The sequence below is a fragment of the Abramis brama genome (genome assembly GCF_963993115.1).
Source record: "Abramis brama genome assembly, chromosome: 10".
Taxonomy (NCBI): Eukaryota; Metazoa; Chordata; class Actinopteri; order Cypriniformes; family Leuciscidae; genus Abramis; species Abramis brama.
Window position 1 is genome coordinate 30,520,785 of NC_139972.1, and position 24,974 is coordinate 30,545,758.

General features: G+C 38.0%; 2 protein-coding genes across 2 annotated transcripts in view; both read right to left on the minus strand.

Annotated features, from left to right (window-relative positions):
- Window positions 1-24,974, minus strand: part of LOC311091491 (uncharacterized protein) — a 255,781-nt gene that overhangs the window by 27,739 nt on the left and 203,068 nt on the right. The window lies entirely within an intron of this gene.
- LOC311091237 (uncharacterized protein) lies at window positions 6,821-23,843 on the minus strand (the record flags this gene model as incomplete). Its single annotated transcript, XM_084127057.1, has 16 exons — window positions 23,597-23,843; window positions 17,907-17,983; window positions 17,438-17,554; window positions 17,123-17,233; window positions 16,739-16,969; window positions 16,472-16,588; window positions 16,145-16,255; window positions 11,719-11,835; window positions 11,355-11,471; window positions 11,102-11,218; window positions 10,196-10,616; window positions 9,937-10,020; window positions 9,741-9,804; window positions 9,274-9,366; window positions 7,063-9,012; window positions 6,821-6,981 (listed from the first exon to the last, which is right to left on the minus strand). Exons 2-16 carry the CDS (start codon window positions 17,921-17,923, stop codon window positions 6,821-6,823), a joined length of 3,828 nt encoding a protein of 1,275 aa, XP_083983183.1. The 5' UTR covers window positions 17,924-17,983; window positions 23,597-23,843.

Genomic DNA, 24,974 nt, shown 5'->3' on the forward strand with positions numbered 1-24,974 from the left:
CGTTTGTTGTCTTGGTCACTCATTATGTTCAGCTGTGCACTCATTATCTACCTCGTTATCACGTGTACTTAAGTTCAGTTCTGTTTGTTCATTGTCGGGTATTGTCTACATTATGTGTGTGAGTAGCTCTCTCTCTGGTTTGGATTTATGATTGTGGATTAATTAAAGAGACTTTCCTCTTCATCATCGTGTTTGTGTCGATCATCTACACCAGGGGTGTCAAACTCAGTTCCTGGAGGGCCACAGCCCTGCAGAGTTTAGCTTCAACCCTAATTAAACACACCTGATCAGCTAATCAAGTCCTTCAGGCTTATTTGAAAACTGCAGGTGTGTGTGTGTTGAAGCAAGGTTGGAACAAAACTCTGTAGGGCTGTGGCCCTCCAGGAACTGAGTTTGACACCTGTGATCTACACAGTGTAGTAGTAGGGAATTCCCCTTTCCCTTGTTTTGTGTTCGTTACCCTTATATGGTAATGGGTGGATGAGGTAATTAGGGCCGGTGTATTTAAGTGTGTAAACGGGAAGCCCTAGAAGGTAGGCTTTGTCATACCCGCCCCTCTTCCGGTTACCGGTGTCACGTTAGTCGAGTGATGGCTGTAGCCGTCTCGGCGGCGTTCCCTGGGAGTTCCGTCAAGCGCTCATCGAAAGCTTTTAAGGACATTCGCGAGTGTATCCTGACCTCGTGACGTGTGATTTCTCGGGTGTCTCGCGTACCACGTGATGGTTAACTCAGGTCGTGCTGCTGTTTTTCGTGACTAGATATAAGTTTCTGTGTTTTGTTTTGCTTTTATTTTTATGGTTTGGGTTATTTTGTTATTTCTTTAATGACGTTGGTTTGACCAGTGTGATTTGGGCCATAGTGGCCGTGTGGTGTAATTGTATATCAGCGTGTAGTGTCTATCTAATACCTGTTGAGTATTTCGGGGTCCTCGACGAGGTAGGACGGATTATTATCCGTGCACCAACTGATCTGGTCCATCATATTTGTGTCTGATGTGATTGATGTGATTTTTGTATTTGTATCGCACCCACTAATCTTTCTTTTTTTCTTTTTTTGGTTTGAGTCAAGGCTGAGTGTACCGAGGGGGAGGCTAGTCACCTGGCTGAACACATTTGTTGTGAGGTTGGAGCACCAGGGTTCGAGCACCTCTTCCTATTTGGTTTGCTGTGCACACACAAATGGTTGAGAGCACAATTGTAGCTTGCCACCCCTAAAGTAAACCTTAGCCTTGTAGTTTATATTCTTTTTGTATTTATTATTTTCTTGTTTTATTTTGTGGGGATGCTACATTCATTTCTTTTGTGATGTTTGTTTAATGTGATTCAGTGTTTGTATCAGCCATATGGGGATGAATGTTCTTTTAACAATTGATATATCCTATTCTTATAATAAACTTGTCAGTGATTTTCACTATGAATAAATGATGCCAGTAGAATATTTTCCTCACCAATAAAAGTATTTATTTGTTTATTTGATGACACGACTCTGTCTTTTCTCTGCACCACCGAACCTGGGTTCCTTTAACATTTCCTTGGGTGCAATTCCCAAGGTGGCATAGTCTGTGCTATCTGGATTTGGTTATACTAAAAACAATGCCGCTCCGGTCACAACAGCATAATTGACACTCCCCTTCTGAAAGACATACACTGGTTGCCAGTTAACTATAGAATCTAATTTCAAATCCTTTTACTTGTTTATAAAGCTTTACATAATAAAACGCTGTGCTATCCGTCTAATTTACTCCACCCCTATAATCCCTTACAAAGCCTAAGATCTGAAGATCAAAACTGGCTCTAAATTCCAAGAATTTGCTTAAAGTACTAAGGTAGTGGAGCTTTTTCTGTAGGTGGTCCCACCTTATGGAACAGCCGTCCAAACTACATTGGGGCTGCTTCTACCAGTTGGGATTACTTTAAGACTGCAAGGGAAGCTCGGCTTCCCCTATAATGTCAAAAAAATGAATGGTCAAATATGTAATATTGTGTTAACATTTTATTGACTAAAAATGCGTTAGAACATGTTCATCTCAAAGACGAGTTCGTTCAGAATCAGTTACATATAACAGGTCGGACTCGATTTCCTTCTCATACATTCCCGTAGCATCACAGTGCATTTCCCTGTTGAAGCCCAGCGTCCACTGACTTCAATGGGGCTGCTTTGAACAGTTTTTTTTCAGTGCTTCAAACTAGACGGTCATTGGATAAATGCTGCGATAATGTCCCACCCACGGACGCTCAGCATCTCTGGGGGTGAATGAGGAGTGGGCTGGCCTGGACTCCGGGCTTCTGCGTGATGATTGGAGGGTCTGTCGAAAGACTGCATCTCCTTTTGATTGACAGCGATTTCATACAATAAAAAGTCGCTGATGCTGAAGCTATTCGAGCTCAGTCTTATCATTGATTTTGCAAGTGTGGTCGACAGACAAACTGCTGCAACCTATTTCTTGGTATCTGCTTGTCGAAATTGCTAGCCAATTTTCATAATATATTTCACACAATTATACATTTATATATTTATTATATTATTACTTATATTTTTTTATATTATTATTAGTAATAATTAAAAAATAATTATTAAAATAATAAAAAAATATATAATATTAGTAGTAGTAGTTTTATTATACTTTATTATATTATTATTCATACCTTTATTATATTATTACATTTATACAATTGTACCTAATGCCGGGTACACACCAAAAGATTTTTTACATCTTATAAGATTTTCAAAATGTGACCACAAACATGAGGATAAAAAATCCTAGATTTAAGCGTTTTGCTCCTATAGTGTGTGGTGTGCCATGATGTGACAAAGTCAACACACCACACACAAACAGATTTTCAACCAGAGTCTCGACTGTGAACAAAATCTCGCGAGACTTCAGAATAAGCATGGCGGACGATATGCAGGAAGAAATTGCAATGATAGTGTTTGGATTGATTTTCACAGAAAATTCACGTGAAAAAAAACATTGTACCCACCATTATATATAACCTTTTATACAGAAATATATTCATTCTTTATTGTCTTTATTTATTCTTTATTGGATTTATTGGGCCCTATTTTAACGATCTGAAACGCAAGTATCAAGCGCGAAATGCAAGTAACTTTGTGGGTGGGTCTAGGGCGCTGTTGCTATTATACCGGCGGGATAAATGACTCTTGCACCCGGCGCAAATCTAAAATGGGTTGGTCTGAAGTAGCTTCATTATTCATAGGTGTGGTTTGGGCATAACATGAAATAAACCAATCAGAGCGACATCTCACATTCCCTTTAAGAGCAGGCACGCTTGTTCCATGGCGGATTGATATTATAACGGCAGATTTGCCAGGTGCACGCCAGGAGCGGTTCACAGCCGAGGAGACCGCCGTACTCGTCAGGGCCGTAAAACACAGAGAAGTGACATTGGGGATGGAGAAACACACCCAAATTAGCTACGGTTAAACAGGCGTATAATAATTTGGCTAGATTTATGCCTATTTTTTCACATCTTCATGGACACAACAATGATTTCCCTCATGTGTTAATATTTTTCCTTGTAATAATGCATGGTTTTCTAAAAATGAAAACTGCTGCGTCTGTGTGTAGATGAGATAAGCAAAGTGTATGCGTGTTGTGCACACGTTACATTGGTTATGGCCAAGCATACGCCCTTAAAATAGCATGAATAACATGCGCAACGCGCCACTGACTTTAGACTAGGTTTTTCCTGGTCAGTGGCGGAATTGTTTTCTAAACCTGCAAAATAGCACCAGGGAATGTTTGCGCTAGAACACGCCTCCTCTTTGCGCTGAACCACCCCCGGGAGCGCAAATGCATTTGCTAGTTTACCGATGTGCGTCTGTGGAGGGAAAAGTCCGCTGTGCGCGGGTGCAAAATAGGAATGATACATGCGTCGGTGTACAAAGTCAATTGCGCTGGGTGCAAGATAGGGCCCATTGTCTCTTTAGAAAAAGTTATTTACTCCCTCTATAGAACCTCACTGAACCCTTAACACTCAGCTTTCTGCAAGTGTGTGTGTGTGTGAGAATGACTGTGTCTTCCATCATCTCGCTTTCTGATTGGATATTGTTTTGTTTCACGTGATAATCTCCAGAGCGTGCGTGCGTTTGTCCTCGTAGTTCCCCCCACACATCAGGATTTCTGATCGTAAATATTAAACATAATGAATATTTACGATTTGCGATCGGGGCAGCTCCGACGTTCTTCCGAGCAGGTTTGGACACTTTTAACACACCTCACACCAAGGGAAAATCTAATAAGATAATCTGTTGAACCATCAAGATAATCGGGACATAGCTAGGATTGTCGGAAGGGGGGAAATCGGCCCAAAATCAGCCCGATTATCTTTTGGTGTGTACCCAGCATAACTCTGCTGGCCATTGAGAGGACACTGGTCAAGTCACTGGAAAAGACGCCTAGTTGGTATGACAGGGTCACAGAGCATTTTCTTGAAAAGGAACATGGGGCAGAATTTGCGTATAAGTAAATGGACATTTTTTATGATGTAGGCCGAAAATGAGCTTCCCCTCTTTGAAAGACCAGCATCCGCCACTGGCTTCTACGTAATCTGCATTCAAATCTAGTCTTAAAACATCTCTTTTTTCATTCACTTTTAATACATTGTAATGTCTTGTGTTCAATGAGCTCATTGTTTCTGCCTTAAATTATTCCATTGTTTAAATTAATAAATGTTTAGCTAACTGTGATTTTGTATATGTACAATTCTGAAATGCATAACTTAGACAGTTACCTCTGATAAAAGAACACTCTAAATTGTAATGTGGACAAATGCATTTTCTGTAAAGCTGCTTTGAAACGATGTGCATTGTAAAAAGCTTTATACAAATAAATATGAATTGAATTCTTCTCTACTTTTTGTTATTTTATAGTATTTTTATTTTGTATTGTACAGCACTTTAGTCAGTCTTGTTGCTGTTATTAAAGGGGGGGGTGAAACACTCAGTTTCAGTCAATCTCATGTTAATCTTGTGTACCAATAGAGTAGTATTGCATCCTTCATATCTCCAAAAAGTCTTTAGTTTTATTATATTTATAAAAGAAAGATAGGCTTTTTTTGTTTATAAAACAATCATCGTTGAAATGCAGGGAACAAACAAAGTCCTGTGACTGCAGCGAGCACAGCGCTTTGATGGGCGTACTGCTTTCGCTCTCTCGCTCTGGTCTACGGGTGCGCGCGCGCAGAAGCGTCCGGGAGAAGTGCCCTTAGGACCCGTATAAGGAAATTCCGCCCCATCTGACGTCACACATGCCCATACTCGAAAAAAACTTTCCAAAATTTGTGACAAACCGGAAGGAGTATTTTTGGCACAGAAATACTCCATCAAACGTACAACTTAATTTTTGAAACTTTGTCCATGTTTAGCATGGAAATCCAACTCTTTAACAGTGTAAAAAACTCAGTATGCATGAAATAGCATTTCACCCCCCCTTTAAGGGCCCTATTTTAATGATCTAAGTGCGTAGTCTAACGGCACAAGTGCACTTAGGGTGTGTCCGAATCCACTTTTGAAAGTTTAACGACGGGAGAAATGGTCTGTGTGCCCAGCGCATGGTCTAAATAGGTTGTCCCTATTCTCTTAATATGTGCAAAAAAACAATCAGAGTCTAATTTCCCATTCCCTTTAAAACCCAGTTGTGGAAGGACTGAACGAGTCTCCAGAGAGCAAACAGATCTGCTCGTGTGCGAGGTTAAAGCGTGCAAGCAGACCATCTATACAGGACAAGCCGGATTCCACCACTTTATGTACACAAAATTAATCTTTTACATTGTAATCCTTTTATTTTTAATATCTGGCTAGTTTGTATGCTGCTGCGCGTCCCTGTGTGTGTAATAAGCAAAGTGTACGCGCGTTATGGACCAGCCTATAGGCGCACATTCCTAAAGCGCTCTTTAAATAACAAAAATAAAATAAAATACTGCACCATTGACTTTAGACCAGGCCCTAAATGTGCTTTAGAAATAAGATGAATGGAACTGATTTTTATTTATTTTATCATTATGGTGTTTTGTTTTTATTTATTTGTTAATTTATTTATTTTTTATTATATTTGTATTTTTGTGTTGTTGCTTTTTAGTTTATAGTTGCTGTTCTGTTGTATATTGTATGTACTTCTGCTATTATTTTATTTTCTCCGTCCCTTTAATTCTGTCAGTTATGTTCAGTTAGTTTGCGTTCATGACTTCTAGTTTGTTTTCATCATCACGTGTTTCTTTGTCTTTGTTTTCACGCCACTGATCAGTCACCATGGATACTGACATCTATCATCACAGCTGTTTGTGTTTTAGTTAATAATCACTGTGCATTTAATTTCCTCCCTTTGTTCTGTTCATTTGTCCAGTATTGCTCGTGTTTACACGCTGTCTTGCATGTTGGCTTGATATTCTGAGTTTGTAATAAATCCTATGTTGTTTTATCATCATCTTCGTCTTCCTTGGAGTTAAGCGTTACAAATTAATGCGGAACGCTGTTTGAATGTAATTTGAAGAATTTGCATCATATGACAGATCCATTATTGTCCATCTCCTTTTTATTATTTCTTTACTTAGAATTAACCTTGTTCTGTCTCTATTTGCTGCATGGTCCATTTTATTAACATGAGAGATGGAATTCATATACATATTAAGGATTATAAGTACATATATGTGATATTATTCAATGGTCTCTGTAATTGTATGATGTATTCTGTTTATGTGGAGAAAATCAAAAAGCGAGGGTAAAAATTGCATTACATAAATTGTATTGTGAGCACTGAATACAATAAACAAATGTGGGTGGTTTGTTCCCCTTGAGACTCTCACCTGAGCTGTGAGATGTAGGGCAGACACTGGAGGAATCCCCTCACTTCACTCTCTTCATCTGTCCAGTCTATCAGCTCTACTGGTTTCTTCTCTGTTTGGAGTTTCAGCACTTCTAGGAGGATGGAGCTCTTTCTCTCTGAGAGCTTTATTCTCCAGACTACAGTGTTATGAGGAATGAAGCATTAGTATCACAAATAAAAAAAGAGTTTTGGTTTAAAATGTTTCACATGTATCTCACCATCTACTGGTACTGGTGTTTCCTCACTAGGTTTGCTGGTGACGTCCTCATAGACAGCAGAGACTCTGACTCTACAGCAGGTGCTGTGAGGAACAGTTAATGTACATTCACACTGAGGTCCTTGTGTTAGTACTGATGACCAGCCCTCCAGTCCTGCTTCTTTATACTCAACCATATACCACAGCACTGGACAATCTTCATCAGTTTCAGGTTTCAACCATGTGACTCTGAGAGTGTCTCTGTCCAGCTTATTCACTAAGGGTTGCCCAGGTGTTGCTGCAACCAATGTCTGAAAGTTCATAATTCTACTAAAGTTCATACAGTTCTGCTTAATAAACATACACCTCAGCTGATATTGATGGCCAGACTTTAGATCTGATATCATACAGGGTTCAGATGTGGCATCAAAACTTATCTGTTTCCATGTGTTGTTCCTTCCATCATGACCCAAAGCCCTGTACTCCACTATATATCTCTCAATGCTTCTGGTTTGTGGTTGATTCATCTTCAGTGACACACTGGTGTGTTTTATCTGAACTATTTGGGCAATATCTGCAAGCTTCACATTCCTGCTCACAATCCTCCCAGCATGATAAAACTGCACAGAGTAGTCTGGAAAACCACATTCAGGTATCGACGCAGCAATGAACTTGGTTTGCTCTGCATCTTCATTTGTCTCTTTGGCAGCAATAAACAGTTGCACATCAATTAACACATTCTGATTGATGTTAACAGGCTTTAACACCAGTAAATCATGTGACATTATGTCATCAGATTCAACATGGTGCCTCAGAGCAGTGAGAAAGGTATCTTCTGCATCTGGTGAGAAAAGCGTGAGGCACATCACTCTGGTTATCTGAGAGTGACTGATGACCTGCTGTAACTCTGCCTGTGATTTCACAACAGTGATGTCTGCAGCTCTGCAGTCACTCAGAATCTTCAGTTCAGTTTCTTTATTCTCCAGCCACTGGTTTGTTTTCTCTGCACTGAATGGTGATTGGCTGTGCCTTTCTAGGAGATCCTGTAAACTCCTTTCTCTTTCCCCTTCTTTAATGTGAACAATGTCTGTGATTCCTTTCTGAAATGTTGTCTGGTATTCCTGCAGAAGCTCTGAAAACTCTATTAGATTATCTTCCAGAGTCGGAAACCACATAATCACCTTTACATTGATGTAGTCTGTTATCATGTCCTGACAGATCCTGATCTGTTTTCTCAGATGTTCCAGAATATTCTCAGCTCGATGCATCAAGTTTTCACTGACTCCACTCAGAGCAGCACACACTGAGCTCTTGTCCAGTTTCTTCAGAGGATACAGCCAGACCTTCAGAGGAACTGCTCTCTCACCTTTAGATCCAAGCAGTGTTGGCAGAGAACCATAGATCTCCACTGCCTTATCAAAAGACACTGGACTCTTCCAATCACCCACATCAATGAAGAGACTACAAGCAAGTATTGAGCTTTTTGATTTTTCACCAGCATTCAAGCTTGAAGTTAGATCGTTTGAACAAAAGGTAGAAGTCATCTTTTTTAAAACATCAACAATTTCTGCATTTTTCTCATGGTTTGAGCTTTCACTATCAAAAACAAAAAAAGCTTGACCTCCAAAGAACACAGCGGTGACCACGTGTGTTGCTGTGGTTTGACCAACCACTTTAGGAGGCGCTGCTTCCTGTAACAGTCTTTGGCTGATCATGTCCAGTCTGGTGGTGGTTCTGTAGTGTAGTGTGGCTCTTTCCTGATAATGAGATTGTTCTGGGTGGTTTAGAAACGCTGCAGCCCCATTCATTTTTATTTGTCCAGTCTGGGTGCCAACTTGTAACACTGGGGACATTTCAAGGGCTCTGAATCTTTCCTGAAGGGAGTCATTTTCCAACACCTTCACATATGTTTGTGGCCAAGGCAAAGATACTTTCATACAGGCTAACGTGTCTTCATCCCACATAAAGATATCTGCAAACACATACAATATATGATTTCACTGAACAAGTATTTGCTTCATTTTAGATTAATTATTAGATTATTACATTTTTTATAGAACTGAAATGTCGCTAATTGCACTAATTGTTAAACTGACTGCCCTTTTAAGAAACAACTGTGTAAGCTATTAAAATGCCACAAAAAAAATCATATCTTGTTTTCTGCCATTTTCTTCTGTTGTTATTGAAGTTTTAAGGTTGTTTATTTATAATATTTCCTCAACAAAAACCTCACCTTGGCAGAAAGAATTGCTGCGACTGTCGTACAACATTCCAAGGCTTAAAGGGCGACCTAGAGCAGCCATCTCAATCACATCTGAGGGAAAATCTGAAAATCATACAAACAGAAAAACGTGTAACAAACACATTTTTTTAAACAGCTGAGACAGTGATACTTTTCTACGCTGATGCATCTTCATTTAACAGAATGATATTTACAAACAAAATTGATGTACTACATATGATTTCATTAAACAATTATTTGCTTATTTTTTTTCAACACTTTTATTTTTTATCCTGTCACAAAAAGAAATGTATTGGGGCATAATGGCCAAAACATTAAAACTCAGGCTGTCAAATAATAAAATAGAATCATTACATGATATTCTGATCTGTAATTAACAAATAACCCCCCAAAAAACTAAAGCAATTCTTTGACAGAAATAGTTCATTTAAATCAATCAAGACACTGTATTCACTCACCATTACAGTGAACTTCAAATTTTTTACACAAACGTTTTGTCTGTGCATCTCTGTCTTTCAAGGTCTGATAAAAAAATAAAAAAAATAAAAAAATTAAAAAATTAAAACAAAATTTAAAATATTTTAAACATAATTTAAGGAAATATCAAAACATTTGCTCCAACAGGTGAGTTTTCTAAAAAGCATCTGATGTTACCGCATCCAGTTCAGGCACTCTTGAAGTCAATTCTCTGATTTCATCTTGTGATTTTTCCTCTACTTTAAGTGGTAAATTAATAGCCTAAACACACACACACACACACAAAAAAAACACACACATTGATATAGCCTAGTTATATAGCTAGTTCAGGGCAGTATGAAGTAGATGAAACAAGTTCATTAAATGAGACAAATTAGTAAACAATTAACAGTAGTACAATATCTTCTAGTGACAGATAAATAGGGTTTCTAATCACCTCCACCAGGTTGTGTCTCTGCAGTGCTGGTACTGTGTAGTGTTGTCTGATGTGCGTCTCACAGTAAGACACAGTGCAGGTCAAACAGGATTTAACAGCTTTGAGCTTCTTCTCAGTGCAGATATCACAGGGCACATCTTCAGGTCCAGCGTAACAGTGAGCAGGAAGAGCAGGACTAAATCCTGCCTTCTGGAGTTCCTCAATCAGTTTAGACAAAGCAACATTTACACTCAACACTGGACGACCTCTGAATCTCTTTCTGCACTGAGGACAAGCGTAACCTCCAGCTTGAGTTGGTTTGCTCCAGTAGATCTCAATGCAGTGTTTGCAGTAACTGTGTCCACAGGGGATGGAAACTGGATCCTTAAAGACCTCTGTGCACACTGGGCACTTGTAGTGATCCTCTGTGCTGTGGAAACATCTGTGGTTACAACATTTTATCACTTAATTATTATGAACCCAGTGAGAACAATATAAAAACAACAATAGATTGATGTATATAGTGCATGTAAATGAACATAACAATAGTTAAAAATAATGCCCAACATGTTCATATGAATTCAATGAAACATGCAAGTTTAAACATGCAATTAAAATTTTAATTATGGGAAAATCACTTCACACTGCAGTTTAGCTTCCACAAATGTGCTCCTTTAGAATACTGTAATTCATCTTCAGAAATATTAACTTTCGTTCATCTTCGGAACACAAATTAAGATATTTTTGATTAAATCTGAGAGCTGGCACATAGAAGCCTATGAAGGAGTGAGCCAGCTCTCAGATTTAATCAAAAATATCTTAATTTGTGTTCTGAAAGTCTTACGGAGTTGGAACAACATGAGGGTGAGTGATTACTGACAGAATTTTCATTTTTGGGTGAACTAACCCTTTATTACAATTTCATACCTTCTAACCCTGTAACTCTGAGCTCCATTTCCGAACGCAATCAGTCTGTCTATTGACTGCTCACTTTTCAGAGAAATTAATGAAGGTGCTGGAGATGTTGCTTCATGTGGATTTAAACTGCAGGAGGAGAGACAGCTTGAGTTAAACAATGTACAAGAGATATGTTATGCAAACAAATATATTTTTGTGGCTAATAAACTTTTTTCTTTTCTTTATTATATTCCTGTCCTTCTGACAGAATAAATTCTCATACTTCTCTCCCATGTAACTTTGTGCTCCATTGTTGAACACAATCGGTTGATCCATTGACTGATCACTCTTTACAGACAGGAGTGAGAGTGCTGGAGAAGGTGCCTCATCTGGTGTCAGGCTGTGATAGTGTAAATGAGGTTATAAACAAACAGCACGAAGACATAAAAAAAAAAAAAAATGGATGATGGGCACAGCCTTCATAAGATCTTAGAGAGAAATGTCATTCTTTCCTTTCTCTTTTTTTCAGAATGATATAAACAACATGACAATATACCTAAATGAGACATAAATGAACCATACAAAAGTAGCTGCTTAAGGTAATAACAGGATCACTAATGCATACCAAAGATAGCAAATTCTCATACCTTTTAGCACTGTAAAGCTGACTTCTGTCGTTTAACACAGTTGGTCGATACATTGAATAGTCGCTTTGCAAAGAGAAGTACGAAGTTGCGGGAGATGGTGCCTCATCTAGCCTGAGACTTGAAAATATGAAAACATGATCCTGTCACAAACATGAGTTTAAAAAAAAACAAAACAATTATTCAAGACAAGGATAGTTTCAGTGGCAACATTCTTTGTTGCACATGGGACACTCTCAGAAGCATGCTTTTTATTCACTGGATCCACTTACCCCTCTGATTGAAAATAAGTTTGTACTTTTCTTCACCACCTGCCTCTCTAAACTGCTGCTATCTGTCTGTCTGCAGTGTATAAATATTATAGCAGTCTGTCTAGGGAAAACATCTCTTTACCTGATAGAAACCAAATATATGGGATGGATGATAATAGCGCCATACAAAACAAGTTAAAGGGGTGGTAAAATGCCCTTTTCACAAGATGTAAAATATATCTATGATGTCCCCAGAGTGTGTGTGTGAAGAAGAAGTGACAACATGTAGAATGCAACAGGACATCTCTGAATGGTTAGTTGATGAATGTATGTTGCTGATGTGGAGTTAACTATCTTCAATTAAGATATTCTGTCAAGATAAATCTATAAATCGCTCATATAGGAACTGTTGTGAGATGCACACAGAGGGACTTTCTATTGCATGTGAAAAGATGGATGCTAAAGTTTGAGCTGACTCACAAATGTACTCTTATACAACAACTTTTCCTCTTCTCAACATGGACAGTGTGTTCCCGGGGGCGGGGTTTATGTAAATTCTAGGGTTAGTGATGTCACTAACCCGGGAGGAATGTCGTGTAGTCCCAACCAGCCGTTTGTTGTAGTCCTTTTCTTTAAAAGCAAATATCTTCCTTTGCTTTGAACTTTGAGTATTGTAACTTTGCAGATGTTGTTTATGCTCAAACAGCAACATTACACACTAACTAAAGTTAGAAAAGTGAAATCATAATCAACCACCCCTTTTAATCAGATAAAAAAAAAAAAACCTGTCCCCATGCCCAATATCATCAATGCAAGCTAAGTAGCTTTCTTTCTAAGTAGCTACATACGTTAGCATGACTGCAGCTGGTAGCCACTGAACAATATCGTTTCATTCTCTTAGTTTGTTCCTCATTTTCGAAGCTGAACAATCTGTGAATTTAAATGCACCCTCATAATGTGATTATAAGGGGATTTTGGCAATTTTGCGATTAAACTTTTCCTCATGTAAATGCAATAATGTGCTTAATCGAATGTTTTATTTTTTATTTCAATGAAATTAATTTACTATATTTTAGTTTGATAATGTTTCCATTTATTCACTTTTTGAGCATAGACCTGAAAATTTAATTTCCAACTTAAACGGTCGTAAATATTTAATGCTTTAGAGCACAGACTTAAGTTTGGTCTCTTTTTAAAGACAAAACTTGGCAGATTATTGCTGTGAAAGAAGTTTAAAAAAATTGAACAGTGAAAAGTGAAAAATACTATTTTCAATTTTATATGAAATATATATTTTTAAAAACACGTTTTACTCTAAAATGACAAGGAAATCAAAGCCATACATCAGAACAAGCTGTGTTCCAAATTTGAGCTTGATATATCAAAAAAATCGCTTTCCGGCAGATTTTGTTTGGCTGCAGTACCAAATGCTTCCACTTGATGAAATTTGTCTCCCATTCATTTCCAATACTGTCATTTTTGACCGCAAAGGAGCCAAGTGTGACTATTTTTTTACGACCCTTTAACATATCCAAATCATTTATGATTCACATAGCTAATGCGACAAAAGTCACCAGGTGTCACCCCATTCTGATGAAGCAAAAAATAATAATAATAAATAAATTCAAAACTTAACCCTTTCACACGTAAGTTTAAAATATTCTGGCTGACCCCCCAGCATGAGTTTTTCAAGGCGACCATTATTTAGAACGTGTCACTTTATGGTTTCCACAGTGACACGTCATTGCTTGTCACGTGACACACCGCAGCCACAACAGCGCTGAATGAATGATCTTCTTTTATGGCATTTTTCCTTTTTTATTCAAAATATCCACAAATTTGTTAGCTATAGCATGAAATATCTGATATTCCGACTGTCAAATATATGTAAGTGGATGTGTTTTGTTGTTTAAACACCTTTATTACAATCGCGTTAGTTGAGCTGTATACGCAGTGGGCGGTGCCATGTTAGTTTGTGCCACAGTTCAGAGAATCGGATCTGTTGGATTTACAACACATGAATTCATCCACTTTTCTCCCGAAATACATGAAAGTAAGTGGCCGGTGAACTGAAACCTAAAATAAACATTATGTGGTTGAAAACACTGAAAAGTTGTGATATATGACAGCCAACGAGTGAAAGCACATTTGAATTTAGTAGATGATCACGTGATGCACTGACCGTTCTAATAGGCCTTTATTGCATCACAATAGAACGCCGGAAGTAGCCGCAAAAAATTGCTGAAGCAGTGTACTGCGTCTTCCGGTTATTGCGTTCACCATGGCTGCCTGTTAATTATCACTGGACTACTTTGCTCACGCATCTCCCAAAAGTTTTTTTTTTTTTTCTTTATTCAATTTTAATGGTTTAATTAAATTGTTATAACCAATCATTTAAAATATAATAATTTAAGCTAAACTTTCTTCAAAGGTTAAACCAAACTTTTATTTTGACGGGTTGCCGTGTAGACCTTTGATGGGTTGCCATGCCGTCTCTCTGTGTTTTACAAGGGGGCAATGTTTCAGAAAAAACTGAAGCTTCCCCGAGCGCGCCATTGATTAGCAGACCCCCACCTGCTGTTAGCATTCCATTGACTCCCATTCATTTTGGCATCACTTTGACAGCGAATAACTTTACATCTGAGGCGTTTAAAGTCTCCATTTGTCCATTATTTATTTCTAAAGAAACATGAAAATGTATAAAAGGCTCCATTACCTTGTATCTTACGTTATGGCCCCATAGAAGCAGTTTTTGTAAAAATAGGCTAACGATTGCATCATAACCACGCGACTCTCTGTCGCACAGTAGAGAGATTACTGTATGGACAGGAGGAGAAGCTCGCAGGCAATCGGGGGGACGTGGAGGCAAAATGACAAAATAATTAATCAGAACACTTAGCAAAAGTTGCTCCTGCTCCTAGCTCATGGACACCTCCTACTCACACTCTCCGTCTCTGCAAGTTTCAGAAGGGAATGATTCAGATTTCTCTTGGCAAAGTTACTAGAAGACAGACGGGTTGCTCACGTCACATCTATGTCGTCAAGCTCAGTTTGAGTCTGCGCAGTACGCTCAGCCATCAGGAAGTGAGACTTTTCTCCGTTGAATCCAATGGGGTCGCTGTGTCCATTTCTTTTACTGTCTATGGTGTTTTATGATATGACGATAGTTTTTCTTAAATGAAGCTAAAATGCTGCTGAAGTGACTCTCGGAGCGGCTGTGTTGGTGAAGTGCATTAATGTCCTCATATAGGCTGAAAAGATCGCGAGCGTCATGCCTGCCTCAGTGTGTGTGTGTGGTAAATGAAACAGCGCGTCTGTGCCATTCATTCACAGAGACACGCAGAACATGCATGATTCCTATTTAAATAGTCTTTATGTGGTTTAATATTGACAGACACTGGTCTATATCGCGATTTTATTTAAGTTTACTGACCTACTTTTCATCTAAAGGTAACTAAGTAACCACCGGAAGTGCGAGTACAATGCTTGGCGATTTCGAACGTTCCAAAACCAGGAAATGAGATAAAGGCAACACCGGTGTGAATGTATGCTCCAGGGACCAGCCTAGACTGATCACACCGGTGTGATCGTACGTGTGAAAGGGTTACGTTTTCGGTCATTTTTGACCGAAGAGGACCAGAGGGTTAAACTACGTACGCCGATTTTAATCACAATAAACAGGCATGTAAACTTTAATCACATTATTACCACTCTGACCAAGGTGGGCATGTGCTCAGTTCTATAAGGATGCCGTGTGTTTTTCACAGAACTTCATGAATGAACTCTATGACATTATTCTGAAGTTTTCTCTAGTTCTCCAAATCGCTAAACTCTGTCAATACAAGTCGCTTCCAAATAACGCTTAATCTAAACACATCTGTTGTGTACAAACATCTGATAAACATTTTAGAAAAAGCAGTTTTACATACGCTCTAAATCATAAACATCTTAAAGACATTTTCTAAATATCCATTTAACATCTGACAGGAAACATCTAAGAGACATATTGCAGATGAGCAAACATCTTGCAGATGAAAATGCAGGCATCAAATAGACGTCTCTGTGTGCTTGTTATGACCCTCTGAAATTCCTAATGTCTCCTGTCATTTATCTTTGCACCGACACAATTAGCACCCCATTATAAACACCTAACAGAGTAAATTATCATATTTTCATACCCATTGTAACTAGGAGTTGCCTTGTTGAATGCAATCAGTCGATCCAATGACTGATTACTTTTTACAGACAGGTGTGAGAGTGCTGGGGATGGCGCCTCATCTGGTCTCACTCTTTGATAAATTAAGAAAAGAAAAAAAGAGATTGTTTTAGGTTTATAATCCATTCGAACAACCTTAAAACAAGCATTTAATATGTAACATAAAATACAGATATAGCCAGAATGAGAACATCCAGAATAAAGTTTTTTCTATTTTTGTTTTTACACTACAGTGTAAAAACTTTTTTAAGAAAGTACACTACACAATAAATATGATACTATCTCGTACCTTCTAACCCTGTAACTCTGAGCTCCATTTCCGAACGCAATCAGTCTGTCTATTGACTGCTCACTTTTCAGAGAAATTAATGAAGGTGCTGGAGATGTTGCTTCATGTGGATTTAAACTGCAGGAGGAGAGACAGCTTGAGTTAAACAATGTACAAGAGATATGTTATGCAAACTAATATAGTTTTGTAGCGAATAAACTTTTTTCTTTTATTTATTATACAATAAACACAATATCTTCAACCTTCTGACAGAGTAAATTCTCATACTTCTCTCCCATGTAACTTTGCGCTCCATTGTTGAACACAATCGGTTGATCCATTGACTGTTCACTCTTTACAGACAGGAGTGAGAGTGCTGGAGATGGTGCTTCATCTGGTGTCAGGCTGTGAGAGTGTAAATGAGTTCTGTCATTTGACACCTTTGGTTGATACACTGAATTGTCACTTTTTAGAGATACATATGAAGTTGCAGGAGATGGTGCCTCATCTGGTCTGAGACTGTCAGGATGGGACAGAGAAAACATGACTTTAAAACGTTATGCAAGACAAGAATAGTTTCATAGCTAATGAATTGTTTTTCTCTTCTTTATTATGCAATAAGCATGCAATTTATAAACACTAAACAAAAGTAAATTCTAATACTTTTCATACCCAATGTAACTAGGGGTTCCATTGTTGAATGCAATCAGTCGATCCAATGACTGATCACTTTTTACAGACAGGTGTGAGAGTGCTGGGGATGGCGCCTCATCTGGTCTCACTCTTTGATAAAAAAAACAACAAAAAAAGTGAGATTGTTGTTTCCATTTGAATAGGTAATCCATTCGAACAACCCTAAACCATGCATTCAATTTACACGTAAAATTGTAGATATAATCATAATGATAAAAAGAATAAACTACTTAATACTTTTTGTTTTTACACAAACAAAGCACACTAAATATAGGATCTGATAATATCTCATACCCTCTGACCCCGAGACTCTGTGCTCCATCTCTTAATGCAATCGGCCAATCCATCGACTGATCACTTTTTACAAACAGGTGTGAGAGTGCAGGCGTTGACATCTCATCTTGTATCACTCTTCGATAAACATCAAAAATGACATTAACATCAAACATTAAACATAAAGCTTAGCATAGTGAGGAATTGAAAGGTCTACAAAATCCTTGAAGTAAACTGGGAAAGTAAATCTATTCGTAAGCTACATACAGCATACAGCAAGTTTCTACCCAGAATCTTATTTATAATAATTAGCCAAGTCTGAAGGTATATAGATTCTGCAGATGTTGTTACATACAGTAGTTTTAACATAAAATAATATTAAGACTGCAAACTATGTAAGATGAGCATAGAAGGTCACTGACAAATTATAATTGTTTATCATATAAAAATAGTACACTTCATAATCATCTAAAAGACTAAATTCTCATACACAATAGATCGATCCATTGACTGGTGCCTGTTTAGAGTCAGGTCTGACAACGCTGGGGAGCTTCATCTGGTTTCACCCTTTGATACAGAGAAAATAGTGAGATTATTCTTATGTAAATATGGATTGTTGCACACAGCATACTCTGGTAATAAGGAATTAGTTTCATATATGAAATACAAACATGAAATCAATAAAAGAGACAATTTGTAAAATAAACACAGGTTTTGAAAATCCAGTAAAAGTCCTGTAAATAAACATATCTGTTTTATATATGTAAACATGTAAAACTCAAAGTAAATTACATTACATCATTTAAAAGTTTAAATCATGACATTCAAATGCATTTAAAACTGCATATAAATGCTGTCTTCATGAAACACGGAAGTAATGTAGGACCTAAGCTGCCTACTACACTTAACTTTGACTGCATGGGCACAGTAAAAAAATAAAATAAAATAAAAAGATTAAAAAAATCAAATTGTATTTAGCTATTTACACAGATATTGCTCTCTGAAAACTCCCAAAAGAATGAACTCTGGAGAAAGTGTCCAAAGAATGTAGTTTCTCACATGTAGGCAAACAAGCCAGCACTGGCCCTTTACGGGCCCACTTAGGGCTAGCCTAAGGGCCCCCAGCGGGCTGCCAGCGCAGGGCCCATGAGAATTTGCTCATTGGCAAAACGTTGGCCCCTTAGCGCTGGCCCTGCACGGGCAGCCCTCACTTAGCCCCCAGGAAGCCCTCACTAAGCCCACTCAGGGCCCGCACTATTAATCTACAACAATAAATCTGTTTCACTATAAATACTTTTCAGCTACTATAACTTATTCTATACATCTGAAATGGATGCAGTCACTACATAACTAATGTCTGTATTGTCAAAAAAATGTACAGTAGTCAAAGGGATTTCAAATCAATGTATTTATTAATTACAAAATATAAAACATTCAATTCAGGTTAATAAAGCTAATTTAACACTCAGAAAGGGACTAAAAATTCTCTATACAAATATAAAATAATTCAAATAAACATAAAAATAAAAAATACTGGTAACACTTTATAATAACATTCAGTTGTAAGTCATGTATAAGTGGTTAGTTAATGATGAACTAATCATTTACAAAACATTCATAAATGATTAGCAAGTGATATACTAACATTTTATGTATGTTTTGTAAATTTCATTACAAGTCATTTACAAGTGATTAGTAAATAATTAACTAATTATTTACTAAACATGACTATGCGTTCATAAATGATTAAAAAGTTATGTTAATTATTGTATGTATGTTTTGTAGATTCAGTTATAAGTCATTTACATTTGATTAGTTAATGATTGACAAAACATGAATATGCGTTTCATAAATGTTTAATAAACTGGGGTTTTTTTGTGTATGTATGTAGCAATTAGAGGTTGCAGAAAGTGTTGTAAATGCCTTGTATACACGTACAGATCATTTTTAACAGGTAAGTAAGTGTTCAACACAATGTGTAAATGCATGAATAAATCATTTACAACACTTTTTGCATCCCCTAATCTAAAGTGTAAACTATTCATCACTTGTAAATGTGTTACACATCATTCATAGATTACCACTTAAAGACTCAATAAGGCATAAGATCAACAAATCTTATCTACGAATGATGTGTAACACATTTTCCAAGTGATGAAGTGTACACTTTAGATTAGGGGATGCAGAGAGTGTTGTAAATGATTTATTTATGCGTTTACACATCTAAAACAGGTGTTGAACACTGTAGTGTGTACTGCAGTGTAAGTGCTGACTGGTGAGGGTATAGACAGCTGTCTTCTGTAGTGTGTAGTGTGTACTGCAGTATATTCTCTGACACACATGGAGTCTTTAACCACTGTGCACCTGATGTGAGCAAAACATACAAAAAAAGTAACAATTTATTAATGGAGGGTGGCTCGCTGGTGGAGGGCTGGCTCGCTGGTGGAGGCTGGCTCGCTGGTGGAGGCTGGCTCGCTGGTGGAGGCTGGCTCGCTGGTGGAGGGTGGCTCGCTGGTGGAGGCTGGCTCGCTGGTGGAGGGTGGCTCGCTGGTGGAGGGTGGTTCGCTGGTGGAGGGTGGCTCGCTGGTGGAGGGCTGGCTCGCTGGTGGAGGGTGGCTCGCTGGTGGAGGCTGGCTCGCTGGTGGAGGCTGGCTCGCTGGTGGAGGGTGGCTCGCTGGTGGAGGGTGGTTCGCTGGTGGAGGGTGGCTCGCTGGTGCAAGGTGGCTCGCTGGTGGAGGGTGGCTCGCTGGAGGAGGGTGGTTCGCTGGTGGAGGGTGGCTCGCTGGAGGAGGGTGGCTCGCTGGAGGAGGGTGGTTCGCTGGTGGAGGGTGGCTCGCTGGTGCAGGGTGGCTCGCTGGTGCAAGGTGGCTCGCTGGTGGAGGGTGGCTCGCTGGTGGAGGGTGGCTCGCTGGTGGAGGGTGGCTCGCTGGTGGAGGGTGGCTCGCTGGTGCAAGGTGGCTCGCTGGTGGAGGGTGGCTCGCTGGAGGAGGGTGGCTCGCTGGAGGAGGGTGGCTCGCTGGTGGAGGGTGGCTCGCTGGAGGAGGGTGGCTCGCTGGAGGAGGTGGGCTCGCTGGTGAAGGGTGGCTCGCTGGTGGAGGGTGGCTCGCTGGTGGAGGGTGGCTCGCTGGTGGAGGGTGGCTCGCTGGTGGAGGGTGAAATCAAATTAAATCAACAGTGCTTTATTTTTTTCAGCTACCTTAGGTGTATTTAACAGTAGCATTCAAGTACAAAATTATATTAACAAATATAACAATAAAACTTCACTGTATAAATTATACATAGATTCTTAATAAAGCTACTGTGTTAAAGTTCTTATAGTTTTGTTATATTAGGGATAGTTAACTGTTACCCCAAAAAATCTGTTATCATTTACTCTCTCAAATTGTTTTAAACCCTAATGATTTTCTTCTGTTGAAAAAAGTTATTTTGAAGAATGTGGGTAACCAGACAGTTGCCAGACAGTAAAGAAATGAATACAGGTTTGAAACAACATTACAGTGAGTAAATAATGACATCTGACATTTTTGGGTGAACTATCCCTTTAAGGACAAGCGGCAGCATGTTTAATATTAGGATGCTGTCATTTTAAGACCTGTATGCTGCTCTATACAGCCACGCATCCAGTTTTCTCTCAAATGTTTTCCGCTAAAATGGCGTTTTTCGGGGACTAATATAGGCCAAGGCCGCGCCCCCTTGGCGGGCTCTGACGTGTAATGGCGTGATGCTAGCTCATTGGCGCACACGTCAGAGGCGCCCGCGCCATTATGCCGCAGCAAAAATGCGTTTTTTTACATTATAGGCTACAGTAAATCAAGGAAAAGGAGTTTCCCCACTGTGTATGGGGAACTGAGGTTACGATAGTAACCGAGTAGTTTTCTCTCAAATGTTTACTTTCACTACATATCCCATAACCAACTGAATGCACTGATACTACCATCTTCAAAAGCAGATCGTGGAGCCATTTAAATCGTCCACGTTCAAAATTCGAGCACAGCCGTTAGACGAACGTAGTTATAGCTTAAGAACTTTTTTTCCCTTAGACTTTAGCAGTTTACTGTGACAATCTGACGTGGTAGCATACAGAATATGGTAAACGGGGTGAAAAGGACAATATTTAGCCTATATAAGCTAACTAACGTTAGTTTATTGACAACCTAGCTGCTAACGTTACTCCGTTGTCGTTCGACAAAAACATATGGTCTGGATTAACAAAAAAAAACAATAGGTAACGTTACTGAAAATACAATAATAGCAGAACACACACACTATGGCAAATATTTACTGTTAAAGATAATACTCAATTTACAATTAAAACTCACCTCAGAGTCAGGAGAATTCCACTGTGAAGGCAGAAACAACCGTTAGGAAGGCGGAAAGTGACGACTGCAGCCTGTAGCGCGATGACGTTGATTAATCAAATACGTAGTTGATGTTCGACGCATGCGCGGAATTGGATACGTTTAACACGCATGTATTAATCTTTTATTTAATGTAATTTAAACTGTAATGCCGAGTTAAGGATAGAAAAATAGATACTTAAATAGATATTTCATTAGATAAATTATATTAATTATTATTAATTATTAAATGCAGGAAGGTTTCTTCAAGCATCTCGGAGACGTTCCCAGTGTTTTCTGTTTCTTATCAGACTCGATGATGGTGAGATCAGATCGTACCGGCTGTTGTCAGATTCCTTGTGCATACTGCATACACAAATCTCACTGGTTATTACAATTAATGGCAAAAAGAATGTTTGGAAATTAAACTGATAAACTGATATTCCCTACTGACACCAAAAGAAATAACCGACTTAAAACCTTTTTTTTTTTAATGTAAACATAAATGTATATATTCAATGCTATATATATATATATATATATATATATATATATATATATATATATATATATATATATATATATATATATATATATATATATAGATAGCATTGAATGCTCTACAAATAATTCTTATAAGTTAATAACAAAAAAGATAGCCTATAAATTACATGAAAAATAGCACTCCAAAGAGCACTCAATCTCTATCTCGGCAGACATTTTCCTTCTAAATATTTTAAAATTGAGTGTATAGCCTAAAGTTAAACTTATGATCTCCAATGTTGTTTTGAGTGTTGTAGACAATGGTGTGAAAAGCAACTATAATGAATAAACATTTATTTGACTTGACTGAGGTGTTATTAGTCATGTGAACTTGTCTTCCTTCAATTTAATCTAATTTTTATTGTTGAAAATGTTTAGCTATATTAGAATGATATAAATGGCATTAGGCCTATACGTCTATGGGAAATTGTATAAAAACAGACAAAAAGAAGAGAGAAGTTTAATTTAAACTTTAAAATGAAAAATTAATTTCAACTCAACGAACTCTGCCAGAGTGATGGATATCATAATAACTAGTAATAACTTCTTCATATCTCTGTACCATCAATAACTTTACATTTTAACCTTCTCAAATAAATTAAAAGCCTATTGTTTTATTCCTGATATGCAGGATTCAAAATGAACTAGGTTGGTAGATTTTTTTTTAAATTACGAGGCAGCCAGATTTTTACCACCAATTGCATGGTACACTGTTAATTTTGGATTACATTACAAACATTATATCCAGTAAAAATAATAGGCTTTTTAAAGTAAGATTTGTTCTTAGAGTTTTTAAGGGATCATGTATTGTCTTGTACACAATCCAATGCAAATAATGGATTTTTTCTTTTTCTTCCTGCTGAGCTATAAATGGAAGGTCTTATTGAATTTCACATTCAATTTTAAAAAGCAGCCAAAACGTAATGAAAGTGGGCTACCTAAACAAAACCTGCATGGGCCCAAAGGTACAAAAGCTGCTCTGGGCCACCATGGGCTTAATGTGGGCAGGGCAGCCCGCTAGTGTGGGCTGCTCACAGTTAGCCCGCGTTGAGCCCAAAGCTGTGGGCCTCGCCTGGGCAAGCCCACACTGGGCCTGTTTAGGTTTGGTGTGGGCTGGCCCTAGCCCACTGTGCCCGCAAAAAGCCAGCATGGGCCCCGCAGGGGCATGTTTGCAGGGGGCCTAATGACCAAACGTCTCAGTAACACAGATAAATTGAGGCCTAACAATAATCACACTATTTATCTCATAACTGATATTCATTTGCCTCAAGTAAAACATTTCAAGGTGAAGCACACTTACCAGTTAAACCTACAGCTGCTCTTCTTCATTATGGGAGTAATTATGCATTGGAAAGCATTGTTTTCGTGCGACCTTATCACAGACAAGATGTTGGCGAAAAATGTCGAATATTTCGTAAACCAATTCAATCCTTGGCATTAGACACGTAGCCTACATAGGCCTACCTGAACCGTCCAAAATAACAATAATAACAGAGTTTAAAAAAATGATAAATTTGTGCATCAAGGCAACAAGCCTGTGGCTCACTCCTAATGCTTTTACTTTCGCTTTACTGGCTTTTCCGTTTCTTTCTACTGGTTGAATGTGCAGAGGCAACGATTCCTGATTTTACATAGCAAACAAACCTTTCGTATCCGATTTTTATTTTAATTTTATTTTTGTATTATTATTAGCTAGATTGTATTTACACCTTGCATTCCAGAGTCTCTAGTCTTGATATATTTCACTGAGTAAAGTAAGCCTGCAGCGGGTTATTTATGCTCGAGATTTAAACCATTCGTGATTCCTGCCTCAACGTGACAGAGATTTAAAGATAATTCCACTAAATGTTTTGCGCAGTGAAAAAGCTCCTCGATGCAAAGAACAACAAAGGTCTTCAGCTTACCTTTGGTTGTTGATGTTATGCTAAAATGTTTTTTATTTGATGGTGATACAAAATGTAGGCTATATTTGATTTCATTATTTGTAATATTTGATTTAGTAATTGCCCGTTACTATATTCATTTCGTCAAATGGAATAAAATTCCAAATTTTGAACAATTTAAAATTGACGTTAAAATATATCAAAAAGCAAAAACTTAAAAGCAAGGAAAACTCTACAACTGTACACACTTTTTTTTACCCCTGACGTGTATGATTATATGCACTTTTGTATGTACAATATGTTTTGTTCTTAATAATATTCAGTAATAAAAAAAATAAAAAATAAAAACTTTGGTCCCTGGCCTGTAGCCATCGCCATCTAGTCACTTTGGTCATCGCCATCTAGCGGTCCGACAGTGTATTTGCAGAACGACACGGACAAACCGGTCACACACCCCACTGTTACCAACCACCAACATCCCTTTTCAAAATACTAGTCAACAATACAATTCACGGTAACACTTTAGAATACTGTTCCGTTATTAATGACTAATAATTACACAGGAACAAAATGATTTATGCAATATTAACACTCTAGTTACTATTAACTAACAAGAAACTCTGCTTAACTAATTAGTAGGCTAAGTAATAGTGCTTGTTGAATGTGGTAGTTCACAATTAGCTAATCAATAGCTAGCCTACTATTTTTTCATACCTCCCAGAGGACTACTCAGATTTACTATATACAGGTTCCTTATTAATGTGAATAATGTACAATTTATAATTAATTCTAAAG